We start from the raw sequence: 18,036 nt of genomic DNA, 5'->3' as shown, positions 1-18,036 counted from the left end.
CCACTACCTGTGTTTGCTCGACTACCTGTTTTGGTCTTATTACCTGAGCTGCCTCTCCTGTCTCTGTTATTGTACCTGTATTGTCATGTACCGAGTTTTGCTTCTGGGGTTGAGCGGTCTGATTGCTTGTGCGAAGCGATAAAACGGATCTCCATGTTGATGGTAATCTTTGCGCATCATCCCTCTTGTTCATATTATTAGGTCGTTTTTCAATTTCGATAGCCTCTCTGATTGTTCGTGAGTAAAAGTTTTCGTTGCTTGCTAGCATTTTTGTGTTGTCGAAATTGATGTTATGTCCTGTTTGAAGTACGTGTTGGAAGAGAGAAGACGTGGTGACTTTTCCCTTCACTGCTAGTTTGTGTTCATCTTTGCGAATGTTGATTCGTCTGTTGGTCTGGCCGATGGCATGGTACTTCATACACTCCTTGTGACTCCAGTGGTATCTGATCCTTGGGATTACGAAGCATGGACCTTATTGTCCGTTCTGGTACGAACGAAGTTGATATGTTATGTCGGTGAAGAATCTGCTGATTTTATCTGTGGTTCCTGCAATATATGGTAGTGTGGTTGTTATGACCGGTGTATCTCGAGTTTTTTGTTGTTTCCGTGTGGTCTTGGCAGCCGCTTTTATACTTCTTTCTGAGTAGTTATTCATTTGTAGAGTGGTTTCGATGGTGTTCAACTCTTGTTGTCTGTGATCGTTGTCTGCCAGCCTCCTCGAACGTGGGGTATGTCGATGACATCTTCGTGATTTGGTCTCATGAACACCAGGAACTTTCCAGGTTTTTTAATCACTTGAATGAAATCCATCCACGCATTAAATTTACGAAAGAAGTTGAAGAAGGCAACCAGCTCGCATTTCTCGATGTACTCTGATTATGAAAAAGCCGGACGGAACATTAGGTCACACGGTATATCGAAAGCCAACACACACGAATAGGTACCTAAACGCAAATTCACACCACCACCCAAAACAAATTCACGCGGTGGCAAAAACACTCATTACGAATAATATCTAAAGCCAATTATAGTGACAGTCGTCGCCCCATATTTGAAAACCTAGAAATACTCATCTTACCGTGTATTTATATCCTCAATTGTTTGCTGGATATTCATAGAAATAAAAAATAATAATTCATATCACAATTTTAGCACAAGAAATTGTAACTTGATTCAACCAACTATAATCTGTTCAGAAATGAGAGAGACTACAGCAGTATATATATATATATATATATATATATATATATATATATATATATATATATATATATATATATATATATATACATATATATATATATATATATATATATATATATATATATATATATATATATATATATATGTATATATATATATATATGTATATATACAGCACTTCCCCATAGATTTACACCGTAATTGATGTGAGAGTGAAATAAGCCAAAGTAGGCTGTTTTCTAAACTACCAGGTTACATAACAATTCCAAGTAGTTTACCTTCTGAATTGTTGGCAATCGTATTGTTGGTTGAAAAAACAAAATTTTGAGTTTTGTTTTTATTGAGTTTCAAGTAATTAGAAACGACTCATTTTTTAGCTTTTCTTAATAAATCATGCAAAGTTTCCTGCAAGTGATCAAGTTTCTTGCCAGAAGCATAAAGGGAGCAATCATTTGCATAACAAATACATTTGATTGGACACATGTGATGAAATATGTCATTGATATAGACAATGAATAAAAGTGGGCCAAGCATAGAACCTTGAGGTACCCCAAAATAAATGTTCTCGATTTCAGAATAGCTGTTGTCTATAAAAGCAGCTTGTCTCCTACCATTCAATTACGATTCGAACAATTTCCATGCAGTACCGCGTACACCGGTACTCAAGGACATACCAAAAAGATTTGAAAAAACGCTGGCACCAGATTATCATATCTGAGGGGGACTACATTGAAAGTGATAGAATATAAATTGATGAATGAATAAATATTTGTAAAAAAATCAAAATTCTCCTCATTTTCTAAACAGACAGCAATGATACTGTGTTATCCGTACGAAGCCTGGATGGATCGTTCGCTTTACTATAATTTGAAAAATCAATATTCGAATACTTTGTCGCTATATGGGAATGCAATTCATGAGCACCAAGTGAATTCATTTCACTTTGCTTCTGAATCCATTCGCTTTCGATCATACGACTCGACAGTTTGATGGTAACACACGAGGCTATACATAATAACTTCACAGCGTCACCCCGGTTTCAATCCAGTATTCTAGGCACAATCTCTTATTGATATTCGATACTACGTTGTGATCATGTGAGCCAGCGAATCTGAAGTTTGTGTAGGAAAACGATATAGGAATATGAATTTGAAAATGTGTATGATATTTCTTACAATAGAAACAAAAGTGCAGATAAATCTGATGTTTCAATATGTGATAGAATTGGCCGTACGTGATGAAACTCTATATCGTATTCAAGTATCACTCTATAAAGATGGAGAAGTAGAAAGCCAAAACCTTTCTTTCCCAAAAATCTCTCTCGTAAAAATACACTTCTTTCGATTTAAACAAAATTCCTATGGCTGGGATTGAATTAAATAAGCGAATGAATGTCATAACGCACTGCCATCGATGACATGAGTAGACTCGTCTGATTTATGACATGAAGTCGTAATTTCATTAATGAATTGAGTGGTTTTTCTTATAATGTTATCCAGATTTGGTACTGGATAGGCGGTGAGGCAAGTGTCTTATGCCGAGGATGACAGTGAGGATGACGGTGTTCCATGTGAGTGAAATTTTACTTCTTTCATTTCCTATAAGGGTTGCCTTTTATATTTCGGGAGTAGGAAACAAAAACAAATATTAATAATCGAAAATCACTTTATTGTTTTTCAAAATATTCCCCATGAAGATCTATACACTTTTGCATGCTTTTGAATCAATTGTCGAAGCACTTTTGGGTAAATTTTCGTTATGTGGACACCCGGCGATTTTGAAAAAATTTTTACTGTACTTATGTATTTTGATGCGTAGATTACGAATCCGAAAGAAAAAAGCGGCGCTCTCCCTTATATAAAAAGTTACGGCCCTTCAAAGTTCAGAAAAGGGCAACTTTTCAGCCTTCTTTTTCACTAAATAAACTTATTTAAAAACACAAGCATCTATTCACTAGGTCATCTTTACACCTTATTCTATTTTACGTTTTTAAGGTTAATGATATGGTTGGTACGACTGATGCAGTCCATATTCCTGAATTCAAATATTTTTTCCTTCATTCTTTAGATCGTAAATTGGTTTTTGGTGGTGTATTACGAATTTGAAATAGTAGGCGACGGCAAATACCAACCGCTTTTTTCTGAAATGTCACTAGTAACTAACCTAAAAATAGAATAATGTCACCAGGAGAAGCATTCGTTTTTAAATTAAGTTTTTTATAAGAAAAATGTTGATTATTGAAGTGAAAAGTGTTAAGAAGGAGGAATAAGGTGTAAAGGTGACCTAGTGAATAAATGCTTGTGTTTTTAAATAGTTTATTTAGTGAAAAAGAAGGCTGAAAAGTTGCCCTTTTCTGAACTTTGAAGGGCCGTAACTTTTTAAATAAGGGAGAGCGCCGCTTTTTTCTTTCGGATTCGTAATCTACGCATCAAAATACGTAAGTACAGTCAAAAATGTTTTCAAAATCGCCTGGTGTCCACATAACGAAAATTTACCAAACATTGACCTCTCAGTTTGTTTCTTACGTGCGGGAATAAAAAGAAGTTATTCGGCGCCAATTATATATTATACGGCGGATGACTCAGCAAATCGATGTTTTGGGTGCTCAAAAATGCCGTTGTTTGAGCCGATGTGTAAGAGCTCGTATTGTCGTGGTGAAGAGTGATCCGTCTTCGGCCGTTGGTTTTCCTTATTTCTTGGAAGACAACTGACAAACAAATAGCTGTGTACCACTCAGAATTGACTGTTCTGTGTTGTTCTGGTGGTACAGTTGCGACACATCCAGTTTTTCCGAAAAAACAGGCGACCATTTGCTTGGAAGTGCTTCGTGCGTGAACAACTTTGTTGGATTTGGCTCTTCTTGAAACACCCATACAGTCGACTGCTGTTTACTTCCGGGCTCATACGCGTAAATACACGATTCATCACCTGTCACGATATCATAGACGTGTTTCGAAGCAGCGCGATCGTATTTTTTGAGCATTTCCTTCGACCAATCGACACGAGCCTTTTTTTTGAGTAATTGACAAATTGTGTGGGATCCAAAGCGGGCAAATTTTTTGACAGTCAAATGTTTATGCAATATTGAATGTATGCTGGTCCCACTAATGCCTAAGGTTATCTCAATATCACGATGGATCACATGACGATCTTGCAATATCAGTTCGCGTACAGCATGAATGGTTTTCGGAATAACAACTGATTTTGGACGACCTTCACGAAATTCGTTTTGGAGTGAGCTACGACCTCGATTGAATTCACCTTTCCATCGATAAACACTGGTCTTTAATGGAGTTTCATCGCCAAAAATTGAATTAAGTTCATCCATGCACTGTTGCTCAGTTAATCCACGTCGAAAGTTGTAAAAAATAATCGCACGAAAATGTTCACGATTTAATTCCATTTTTGGGTTGAGATTAATTGATTTTTTTATTTATTCATTTAAGTAGGACAATCCTACTTGAAAATAAAATAGTTAACATACTTATTTTACACTAAATATAACTTATAATAAATGTAAGTATAAAGATATATAATGAATTTGAGTATAAATATACATATACACACATATATACACACTCATATCTATAAAGTTAAATACAGTATAGAATAATAGTGGAATTTTTTTCAATTATAATACAAAATCAAATTTTGTTTGAATTCTGGTATACTTCTTGACTTTTTAACATATTGTGGTAAAATATTGTACTGAATGAATCCTTAAAAAATAAACTTTTTACACAATATGATGTACTCTGCCTGTTAACATATAAATGATGATGACCTCTAGTATTGTATGTGTGTATTTGGTTTACAGTTATGATAAACTTACCCATGTAAGTTGGAGTCAGTTCATGTATCATTTTATAGATATAGATCATAGTTAAGTACGCCAGTCTTCGGTCCACAGTAAATAACTGTAAAGTTTCTAGCATCAATGATATAGGAGTTGACCTGCTACATCGCAATACTATTCTCATTGCTCGATTTTGTAGCTTTTGTAATTGGAATATTTTATTCAGATCAAAACAGTATAGTAATGTAGGGCAATATTCAAAATGAGATTGAATGATAGTTTTATACACATTTATTCTGGAATTCAGACTTAAGTTTTGGGACACTCTAGAAAAGAAATATAGTTTTTTCAAGCTTTTTTTTATATATATTCAAAGTGGCTACTAAATAATAAATGATTATCCAACATAAATTCCAGATATTTAAATTCGTTTACAATTTCAATTTTTTCATGTTTATTTCTATGTTAATGTTACTACTAGTTATTTGTTTATATTTATAAGGTGTAGTAATTATCATTGCCTTATTTTTACTTACATTTGACTTCAATTTATTCATTTTCAAATATCTATCCATATTTTTCAGCACATCATTTATTTTGATTACTGCTCTATCGATATTCCCATCACTTACTGATATCAGAGTATCATCTGCGAATATATGAATTTAGTCACAATCAACATATTTTTCCATATCATTAATATACATCAAAAACAATAGGGGGCCCAAAATACTATCATGAGGAACTCCATGATTCACTGTAATAGCTGACGACATTACGTCACAAATTTTTGTTGTCTGTTTTCTATTTGTAAGGTATCCTCTGATCCCATTGAATACTCTACGCTCTACATCATATTTATTTAGTTTTTTTAAGGATATCTCTCGATTTACTGTTTCAAAAGCCCGTTTTAGTATACCGATGATTACTCATTTTTTCCTTCCATTTATATGTATCACTTCAGTTATTTCTTTTTGTGATTTGAATCTGAATAAACATTATTATTATTATTTAGTGACAGTGAGTTGTATAGCTGATTCACGTGAGTGCTTTGATCTAAAGCCAGATTGATTAGTGAATAGCAAATTATTTGAGTTAATATATTCTAATAACTGTTGATAAACTACTGTCTCTAATAGCTTTTCTTCAAATGGCAAAAAATTGATTGGTCTAAACTTTTAAGTCACTGTAAACAACACAAATAGCGCGCGTATGTCAAAATGTTCTGAGTATGTATAAGCTCAAAAATGTCCAACTTTACGATATCAGTTGCCACATTGCAACACTAGGGTTACCAAATCTCGAAACATAAAAGGCAACCTATCGTACTGTGTAACGATCCTGTGAATGATATCTGATTCAATTCCATAACGAATGTTTGGAATACAAACTGAATGGAGAAATGTGTTTTTTGTATATTTCAGAGTTCATATGAAAGTATTTGTTTCGAAAGAATTTTTCTTTCATGTGATTCATTGTTTATATGAAATTATCTGTTCCGAAAGGGCTTTATCTTCCAGTTTGTGTCTGAAAGTTACTTCTTTGCATGATCTACGCATCTTTGTATTGAGATAACTTTTTTGAAATTGATTGCTCCCTTCCTTTCTTTGGTAGATTCCCACTTTTTTGTAGAAAGATAGAAAAGTAGGAATCCAAAACCTTTCTTATGTAAAAATTAATAATGAACTAACATAGTGACTATGTCACCATGGTCACTATGTTATGCGCCACTTACGAGAAGCAATATGAAGAAAACGTCCGGTATTGTGGAAATACAATTCTTTTAGATGATTTGATTTATAGCCAGTCTTCAAGTATGCCTACTGACTATATTTGGAAAATTATCTTTCCTGATACGAGGAATAGGGAAAATTTTGGATATGCGGTTGGTTATCTGCTTCACAGACAGACGGGGCGTTGACAAACCTGTCATTTGTTTCCCGCTTCAGCCTAGTTTGAGGAATTATAGTCTGAAGGAATTCGATTTTCAATTATCGGAAATCATCGACTTTATATTGATGATAGACACTACCTTGCACTGACGAGTGGCCAAACAGCCCAAAACTGGTCTACAATTGTGTTCCAATAATTGAAACTCGATTGCGGCAGTTGTTTCGCCAACAGCATATGCAGGAATAACTTCAGTGAATAATTCTGCACTGACACCTGTCGGATATAATCCAACGCCCTTCGTCGTATTAGCCAGGGGAGTAGTTGTTTTCGATGTGTGTCAGTTCATCAACTCTTTACAGTGTAAAGAGTTGAGACTGGCCTGAACCAGTCATATAGGCACATCTATATGTATATCCAATTCCTGTGAGATATTATCTTGAACTCTGACTTTTTTCTTTCTATGGGATAAATAGTCAGATAACCATTGGTAAACATCACCATCAATGCCATAACCTCCTAATTTTATAATAAGAGTATTATGATCAATTGTTTCAAACGCCCTCTTCAGATCAAGAAAAACAACTACTACAAATTTATTGTTATCAACTTCTTTTTTGAATTCAGATAAAGTGAGTTGTAGTGCGGATTCACATGAATATTTTTTACGAAATCCAGATTGATTATTTATTAAAATTTAATTTTTTTCAACATGATCAGATATGAAGATATGAAGTTGCTAGAGGGCACTACGAATCGAATGAGCCCTGGATCATAATTTCCGGTGCCCTTACACAGAAGTTCCATCTTGTGACCCAGACTAAAAAGGCAACTTACGTTCCATTTAACCTTGCTTGTAGGATCTACCGTTTCTGAGATATCAGCTAAAAAAACGGCCTCTATAATCCTATGAATGATTATAGAAACATTCGTGTTTCGGGATCTTAAACTTGAAGAAACGCCAATATGTTTTTCGATTTCCTGGTTCTTATCTCCCCCTTTATGACACACTGTTTGTAGGTCTAGCGGTAAAATCTACGACGCAGAATTAATCTGATGAAAATTACTTTCCTTAACATGATAAGAACTTTGAAATAGAAAAAGTATTTCGCAATTTCTGCATTGGTGGAAGTTTCGTCAGATACCTTTCTATTTTTGAAAACAAATTGTAGTCTCTCTACAATTTAATTAAAACTTTTCCAACATGATAATGCCATCTTTAGTGATCCTTATCAGCTTCTAGATTCAATCCTTCTCTAATGTGAAATGTGAACTCATGAAAGAAGAAAGTTCAGTTAGTTCTTGAAGAAAACAGTTTGAATTAATTACAAAGTTGAATCCAGAGATTTTTGTTCTGGATATTTTCTTCTTAATGTTTGCACATTTTTTCCTTTGAAGTTTTGTAACATGATTGTTAAGAATTGCGTCTACTTACTTAAAATAAATTATATTAATAATTACCTAATTCTTTTTGTTTTCTACAAAAGCTCATCGAAATCAACCCACAATATACCCCAGTCGAAATCAAAATCCACAGGAGCTAGTCGAAGATAATACATGCGGAAGTTGGTTATTTTATACATTTCATATACAAGGTGTTCCAACAAAAACTTGACCCCCTGTAAGTCAGAAACGGACGTGTAATCGAAAATTTCAAAGAACACGTCAATTTTTATTTCTAGGGGGACTAATTCTGATATGGAAATCATACCTGAAACTTCATCCTCCTGAGGTCAGCAATTACCCCCCATTTTTTAATAGCATTGGGGTTCGAATGATACATCATATGAAAGATCTTTTGTCCCTCCATTACCTCGGTAATATTTTTTTCGAAATTGGTTCATTCGTTATTGAGAAATTGAATGTTGAACGTTTTATTTAGGAAAAAATAGAAAATTCGCTGTCGTTCATTCTAATGAGAAAGTCAACAACATATAATATCAGTGAAAACCAAATCAACCGATAAATTGTTCAAAATGACCTCCACATAGTTTAGTACAATAATACAGTCTACTCTCGAAAGCGTTCCTTACATTATTCAAGATGTCTGGAGTCAGCAATCTTCATTCCTGAACAATTCTCTGTCGCAGGTCTTCTAGATTTGTAGGCTTAGTAGACTACACTTTCGACTCCAGGTGTCGAAGAAGTTCATCGGTGTGACATCAGGTGATCTAGCTGGCCACTCCACTGGACCTCTTCTGCCGATCCAACGCATTGAAAACGTACGTCGAAAAACTGTCCCACCCGAACATCAAAATGTGGGGGTGCACCATCCTGCTGGAATGTTATTTCATTTTCTACTAAATTGTCATCATTCACTAAAATTTGTGTAATCATAGGATCTACACAGTCTTGTAACAGATTTGAGTATGTGTCTCCATTGAGATTGCCTTCAATGAAGAATGGTCCAACAATATGCTTACCAAGAATGCCGGCCCAGACATTCAATTTTTGTGGAGTTTGCAAATGTGTTTCTATTACCAAATGAGGATTCACATCGTTTCAGTAAGGACAATCATTCTATTCACTTTACCATTCAACATGAAAGAACTTTCGTCTGAAAAACATGTATTGTATAATAGGTTTGGGCTATTGAACTAATTAATGTGGCAAAAAGCGTTCAGAAAAGGTGTCACCTGTGTGTAGAAGAAGCTGGTAGATATTTCGAACACCTTCTCTGAAGAAATTTATTTCATTGTTTATTCTTTATCATTATTATTATTATTATTATTATTATTATTGTTGAAGTTTAATTCATGAGTAATAAATATAGTATACATTTTTATCAGTTTTATTGAAACTATGCGTTTTAATTATTGCTGTGAAAAGCTTTCTCAACGTTTGATAGCTACTACTGAACAACAACAAACACAATCAGAGATTTAGGAATCACTCTCGACCCAAAAATGTCATTTGAACCTCATATTGCAAATATCACTTCTAAAGCTCCAAAAATATTAGGTTTCATTCTTAGATCGGCAAATGAATTATCTCTCATTTCAATAAAAATCATATATTGTTCAATTGTTAGATCAATAATCGATTACAATTCCACAATTTGGTGCCCTTCATATCATGTGGATATTGATATGCTTGAAAGTGTTGAAAATAAGTTTTTAAGGTACTCTGCATATAAACTGGGATATCCAGGGCCGTCGCAATGGGGGGGGGCGGGGGAAGCCTCCCCCTGCTTTTTCGACTTGGGAAAAAGTTGGGCAATTTTAGGCCGTGAAGATAGAAAAAAATAATAGTAAAAAATTTTTAAAAAATTCAAAAAATTAAAATGAGAGAAAAGAAAGGGAGAGGTGATAAGAAAAGGGAAAGAACCAGGAGAAGGTTGGGATTTCCCAACATGAATAACTTGGAGATCCCATACTTTGAAATGATAGTAGAAAACAATAAGTAGAAAACAATAAGCACAATATTATTTAGGTGTTGTTTCCTTTCGTTTGTATTGAAAAGTTGGGAAATTTTGCTGGTGTGGTTGGGAAAATTTCCTCCCCCCTGGTTTTTCTTTTCGCTACGACCCTGGAGATATCATAGTGGTGTATATGACTATAAAATTACATTGGACACCTCACATTTTGTTTTATAAAAGAGAAAACATTGGTAGATCAAAATCTTAAGATGATGTGGTGCTGCAGGTTTTTCCGGGTTTTCCTGCAGCTGAAAAAGGTAATGCGCCACTGGAATCAATGAAGTCGCTCCGGAGCGCCAATTAATTTTTGTTTTTTCATAATTTCGTGATTTGTATCACTTTCTTCTTTAATGAATTTTACATGTATTTATCCTTTCACTTCATTCAAATCTCAAATTTTGCACCTTTTTTTTTCACCAATAAACAAATTGAAACACTGAAACTAAGACTGAAACTCAATTTTTCGAATGACATGAAATCAATATGAATACTCAACAAGGTATAAAAAATACCTGAGGGCTTCGAATATAAAATTAAATTATTAGATAGATATTGGAAAACAATCAGTTCATTGATAAACACTTAATATTTCAGCCGACTAAAATTTTGAAAAAAACCCTGAAAATAACTTGTGCCATAAATTATTCGATTATAATCAACTTTCTTATTGTTTGTTCTTTTTATACCGTTAATTTTTTCTCAGTACGAATTTTGTTTGTTCGTTGGACAAATAAATTGATACTTGTGATGCAGTGTTTGGAACCTTTGGTGTAGTAATGAATATTACTGGACTTTCATCCTAACACCAAACCGCTTTTAACACGTCGACACATGTTTCGATCACCCCTCCTCTTGAAGATGATCACTTGGTGATCGAAACACGTGAGGTGTTGAAATAACGGTTTGGTTTTGGGATAAAACTTCAGTATTATTTATTTTTCGAATAAATTGATGTTATCAACACGTGTTATAGTTATACTGTAATATTCCAGCTCTAATGTATGCCAGCATCTTCGGTAACGTTTCGGCCATCATCCAGCGGTTATACTCCGGCACGGCAAGATATCACACCCAGATGTTGCGAGTTAGAGAGTTCATACGCTTCCATCAAATCCCAAACCCCTTGAGGCAACGTTTGGAAGAGTACTTCCAACATGCGTGGACGTACACGAACGGCATCGACATGAATTCCGTGCTAAAAGGGTTCCCGGAATGTCTGCAAGCAGATATTTGCCTTCATTTGAACAGGAATCTTCTTCAAAACTGTAGCGTGTTCGATGGAGCCAGTCCAGGTTGTCTGAGGTAAGATATGGTAATATGTATAGGTACTAAGTGTGAATGGTTTTTAAATAAGCATGGTGACTGATTTTGATAAATAGTGATTGGAGATTTCTATTAATGACTTTTTGTACCTCTTTAATTTCATGAGAACTGAAAGAGATATACCGGGTGTCCCACATTTTATGTGACAGGCAATATCTGATTTGTTGAAGGAGATACACAAAAATGTTTCATACAAAAGTTTTAGAAGTTCATGAGAGCTATATTTTGATATAATTTTTAAATATACAGGGTGTTTTTGAAATTCGGTTACGGCGTTGTTGAGTTATTGCACTTTTCCTTAAATATAAAGTTTCAAAAAAACTTATTTACTCGTACACGAATCCAGTCTATATCTGTTATTAAAATGAACTAGACTACTACTGAATACAAACCATTATTCTCACCTCTACGATACGATACCGATATCAGTTGAATATAATATTGAAATTCTTGAGAATGTGACTAACTTGAAGGTGAATTGCTTTATATTGCACAATTTCATCAAGTAGCTTATGCTTCTTGATGCCATAGTAACAAATGTTATTGAATTGTATCTACTTGTCAGTTCGATTCAGTGATTCTTTGCAAAACAGTAACTGTGTTCTTTGTGCGAAAACTCCAGTATGCCTTTCGCGTTTAGTCCAAGTGATTGCATTGATATGTTATCAATTTTTGGGGAATGTCAGAAAAACTGCCGTCAAGCACAACGTCTATACCAAGAACGTTTTCCAGACAGACCCATTCCGTCACGAATGACTTTTTCGAGAGTTGTAGAGATCAATGTGTTGGCTTATATTATTATACATACACATGTTTCTATCCGTACTCTTGCAGAAGAAGTCGGTGTGAGTAAATCTAATGTACAGAGAATTCTGAAAGAAAATAAATACCACCCATTCAAAATTCAATTGGTACAAGGTTTGAAACCCACGGACTTTGAACGACGACTTGAATTCATTGCTTGTATTCAGGTAATATTACATGAAAGTCCTAACATATTCAGTCAAATTTTGTGGAGCGATGAATCGCGATTCCACAATAATGGAGTTGTGAATCGACATAACAGTCACTATTGGTCTCAAGAAAATCCCCACTGGGTCCGCGAAAGTAATTTTCAAACTACTTGGGGTATTAACGTATGGTGTGGATTGTTCAATGGCCGCATCATAGGACCTTACTTTTTCAATGAAAATCTCAATGGATTGCGATATTTACATTTTCTAGAAAATGATTTGATCCAGTTGATGGAAGATATTCCCATAGCAGAACGACAAGGAATTTAGTGGCAACAAGATGGTGCTCCTCCTCACAATTCACAGGTTGTTACTGAATATCTGGATAGAACGTACCCAAATAGATGGATTGGTAATAAGGGTCCAATTCGGTGGTCGGCTCGTTCCCCAGATTTATCACCGCTTGATTTTTTCCTATGGGGTTATTTAAAAGATATTGTTTTCACTACTCCCCCTTTGAATGTGGATGATCTGAAAATGAAAATTCGACTAGCGTGCAGTGATATTACGCCTGATAATATAAGAGCGACTTGTACGGGAGAAGTGATTCGACGTTTCGAAGCCTGTATAATATCTAATGGGCATCCCTTTAAACAATTTTTATGACTTATTTCTAGGTACCTACCATTCTTATGAAATGATTTATCAAGTTATATTATTTACATTGTTATTAATTAAAGATTTGTTTTCGAATACACCTCTTTCAATTTCGCAATTGTTTCATATTCAAAATGATTCCTGACTAAATTCCACAACTCAAAATTGAAACCATTACTTCGAACACCCAAAATTTTGACTAATTTTCATGTGATCTGATGCAGAGAGAATAATTGTATGAGATATTTTTAAAAATAATAGTCGTTCTCAAGACTTTACATTTTGAGCAATAACTCAACAACGCCGTAACCGAATTTCAAAAACCAAACATGAAATGATATCAGAATTTAACGTAGCATCTGAATATGTAATGATATACAGGGCGTTCTATTTTAAAAAATGGAATTTTGGTCTGTAGCACCTACACCAAACACCCTGTATATTTAAAAATTATATCAAAATATAGCTCTCATGAACTCCTAAAACTTTTGTATGAAACATTTTTGTGTATCTCCTTCAACAAACCAGATATTGCCTGTCACATAAAATGTGGGACACCCGGTATATTGAGTATCATCGGCTTAATGGTGTAAATCTAGGGGACGAAAAGAAGTGGTCCCAATACAGAACCCTGTGGAACTCCAAATATTCTGAACATTGAAGTAGATTGTTCACCTTCCAGTTTGATACTTTGATTCCGTTCTGATGAATAGTTGCGCTCCAAAAAAACCAAAATACTGAAGTTTTTTATACAAGATAGAAAAATCTACTGTGTCAAAGGCCTTGCTGTGATCAAGCAAAATGAGAGAAGTGAATTTTTTTTTTATCGCGTGACTTGAGAATATCATCAGGGATAAGGGTCAGTGAGTCAGTGGTGTTGTACTGAATTGTGGGCGAAACTCTGATTGCACGTCAGAAATGAGGTTTTTCTCAGCATAGTGGGAAATTTGTTCTTACATGATCATTTCTAGTGCTTTCGACAGAGTAGATAGTATGCTGATGGGACGTATATCAGACAATTTGGTGGAACTTCAACTAACGTTTCCTAATATGACTGATAACCACTCCGTGCGAAGCTTATTGTCGAATCATCTGGAAATGGAACCCCTGGAAGTTACCCCTCTAGCAACATTTTGCTAGAGGGGTAATTCTGGCATGTTTCCATATATCCATATATATAGGCATCACGCAGCTGCACGCATTAAACTTTCTCGACAAATTTTTGCTATTTCGGCTTGCGGAAATCGTCAGAATATATATTTTTCGATATCCTTGAATTATTTTCTTCAAAATGAAAAAAATTAGGTACGCTCGAGAATGTCGAGTTGACGTTTTTTTTACAACTTTGCTGCATTCCCCTTTCTTTACGTCACTCTCAAATTGTCTGGAATATACACTTTTTGTCTGGAATATACACTTTTTAGCATGTAATTAACTCACCCTACCTTGATCTGACGCACTCGAGAATTTCTGATGATCAATTTTTTTTACTAATCTGATCCTTAATCCTTCACGGGCGGCCTTATATGTGGGGCTCATATTAGGTGGAGGTACTTAACCGGGTACAAGGTATCTCCCTGTATATGAATCTGCCGCGCTTCAGTAAATCCCGAAATCCCCGCTTGGGCTCCCCTATTATAGATATGAAAATCGACTTGTGATAATGGAACTGAAAATAAATGTAATATACGGCAGCAACTGAGGTATCACCGGGTGTAGCATGCGGATAGGAATTCTGTCACAACCTACGGCATTACTTTTGATTTTATTTATATATCTCATGACTGTTTCACTATCAACAGTTTGAAAGGAAAAACTATTTTCAGAAATGTGAAGCTTACCTCTCACAAAGATCCATTTGATGGACTGTTTTATTTATGATGGATGCATTTGTGAAACATTCTTCAGTTCTGGATGTATGGCAGGAATATACTGAGCGAGCTAGGCGTACTCCAGGTAGCCCTAGTGTTTGTTCTGCTCGAAACATGATTCGAAGGTACAGCTGTTTCACGTCGAATTGTATTACCAACGTTATCATGGAGAGATTTATGATAATTCCAAGCACGGGGAGTCCTGTCTTCTAAATTCTTGAAAAGCTTTATTCTTGATTGATTTGACGGATACTTAATGAATATCTATAATTACTAGCAATATTAATTATTCAAAGAGAATAATACAAATCATGAAATTATGAAACAACAAAAATTAATTGGTGATCCGGGGCGACTTCATTGATTCTAGTGGCGCATTTGCTTTTTCAGCTACAGGAAAACCCAGAAAAACCTGCAGCACCACATCATCTGAAGATTTTGATCTGCCCATGTCCTCTTTTTCATAAAACAAAATGTATAGTGTCTTCAGAGGCTCCAATAAATTCAAAACATCGCCAGAACACTTCGTGACACGACTATCGTCAAACTTAAACCAGTCCGTTTTATCTTTAACCAATGCGTAACAATGACCTGATTCAACGCCAGTCCATAGTGAACAATGACTGCATGAAGATTATAATGGTAGTCTGCTAGGTTGAAGTGTTCATCTATTTAGAACTTTCGTAAGAGTTTGGTGCATCCGTCAGAGGTTGAGTCATATTTGAAGATCATCAATGTCTTTATTAGATTGACTGGTGCTTTAGCTATACATGTTTTCTTATAATAGTCAGTTAGTTTGGCGCATGTTTGGCAATACAGTTAATCATCACCCGTTAAAAGGTCCATTTTCAGTGATTCGACAATAAGCTTTGCACGGAGTAGTTATCAGTCATATTAGGAAACGCTAGTTGAAGTTCCAGATAATCACGTATGTTTTCGCTACCTCTTGAACATTTACTACAAAGTAAACAAGTGGAGATTTTTTCAGCAAAAGATCTAAGAATATCCACAATATGTAGCTTTCTCAAACAATTCAATTCAAAAACGTTGGAGTAAGTGTGTGAGTTGTAAGTGTGTAAGTGTTTAATTCGCTTTTTCCGTAGTTCCGTTGGGGTGGTCCGGGTCGGTTGCGGTGGCCAATTTCTCTATAGGTTCAGGTTGTAAGGCCAGGGGTGGATGTTGTGAGATTTCAGTTTCTTCCGGGATGTAACTGTCCGCTATCTGATTCCCAGTGGGTACTCCTCCAGGATGTCTTGGATCTGCTCCGACGGATCTTCCATTGCTCCCAGGAGTCTGGCTGGGGAAAACGGGAGCTTCTTCCTACGTATCCTTCTGGGGCCTCTACGGGGTGTCCATGGTGTAGTCAGAGTGTTGATAACGGCGGTGTTGTCGCTGCTCATCGTTCTGGTAGCATATCGTCCTTGGAGTTCCTAAAATCTTAAGTTGATTGGTGTAGTGTTTACTAGGTTGTATAAGGTTTGAGTTCGATTGTTGTTCGGTTGTTGTGATGTGGTGGAATAGCCTTGGGGGAGCGAAATGGTATTCAGTAAATGTGCACACATATTTACAGTAGTTTGAAATAAGGTGAATGTAAGGAGGTGTTCATTATAAATGGGTAGCCTAATAATAAACAGGTACAGTACACGCCACGGCTAATGGCGAGCGATCGCGTAGGTATAGACTTTGCCAACTAAATTACTGAATTTCACTAGTTCGGACTTCCATTGTCTATTATATAAAATGATTTGAAATCCCTGAAACAACAAGTAAAACAAGTAAAAAAGAATAATTAAAAAGAATAGTTGAAAATAACAATTATATTAAGCAACAATAAACCTGAAATGAAATGATAGTGAAATAACCTACAAGTAAAAATATAATAATTGAATAAATAAAAATTAAAGGAATGCAAAAAGAAAATAATAAAAAATAAAAATAAAAAGTGTAGAGATTCCAAGTCACGTTAGTTCACGACGTTTCGTTTCCAGTCATCACCCGAAGACAATTGTAGATACCAACAATCGAAACGTCGTGAACTAACGTGACTTGGAATCTCTACACTTTTTATTTTTATTTTTTATTATTTTCTTTTTGCATTCCTTTAATTTTTATTTATTCAATTATTATATTTTTACTTGTAGGTTATTTCACTATCATTTCATTTCAGGTTTATTGTTGCTTAATATAATTGTTATTTTCAACTATTCTTTTTAATTATTCTTTTTTACTTGTTTCAGGGATTTCAAATCATTTTATATAATAGACAATGGAAGTCCGAACTAGTGAAATTCATCACGAAACATTGTCAATCACCTTCAAACAACTAAATTACTGTTGGATTACGATAAGCCCCTTGCCGGCAAGAGTCATACCTATAATTAGTTTTAATTAGGGTAGCAAAAAATGGAACATGACTTCTTGGTAATTTCTTTTTATATCTTATTCAGTATTATAGGTAGTAAGAAAATTTTTGGCTTTCTACTACTCCATCTTGATACAAAAAAAAGGATGAGGGAATCTTCCAAAGAAAGGAAGAAAGTAATCAATTTGAAAATAAGTAACTCTATACATGGATGTGTAGATCATGCAAAGAAGTAACTTTCAGACACAAACTGAAGGAAAGTCCTCCTGAAACAGCTACTTTCATATAACACTGTGAATTACACGAAAGAAAAAAATTCTTTCGAAACAAATACTTCTATATGAACACTGAAGTATACAGAAGTTGGTATTTCAGTTTGTATTTCAAACATTTGTTGTGGAATAAAAATCAAATATCAATCACATGAGATCTACTTCAAATGAATGGTAACAAATCGCACTTACATGAAACACTGTCATCCTCACTGGTATACATCGATGTTTCGCCTTAAGACACTTGCCCCAAGGCTCTTCAGTACCAAATTGGATAACATTTCATTCAAT

At 34.9% G+C, this 18,036-nt stretch overlaps 1 protein-coding gene across 10 annotated transcripts in view; it reads left to right on the top strand.

The window, feature by feature from the left end:
* The window catches only part of LOC111504205 (potassium voltage-gated channel seizure), a 741,437-nt gene that overhangs the window by 674,370 nt on the left and 49,031 nt on the right, over positions 1-18,036 (top strand). For all 10 annotated transcript variants that reach the window (XM_074183663.1, XM_074183665.1, XM_074183666.1 and 7 more), the window contains one exon: positions 11,300-11,609. In XM_074183663.1, the coding sequence (XP_074039764.1) occupies positions 11,300-11,609 (310 nt within the window). The remainder of the gene's footprint in view (positions 1-11,299; positions 11,610-18,036) is intronic.

This window comes from Leptinotarsa decemlineata, unplaced genomic scaffold, assembly GCF_025532065.1.
Source record: "Leptinotarsa decemlineata unplaced genomic scaffold, Ldec_3_MD MMD2_tig00026340_RagTag_RagTag, whole genome shotgun sequence".
Lineage (NCBI taxonomy): Eukaryota > Metazoa > Arthropoda > Insecta > Coleoptera > Chrysomelidae > Leptinotarsa > Leptinotarsa decemlineata.
The sequence above is the reverse complement of the archived record's forward strand: the minus strand, read 5'-3'. Positions and strand labels throughout refer to the sequence as shown.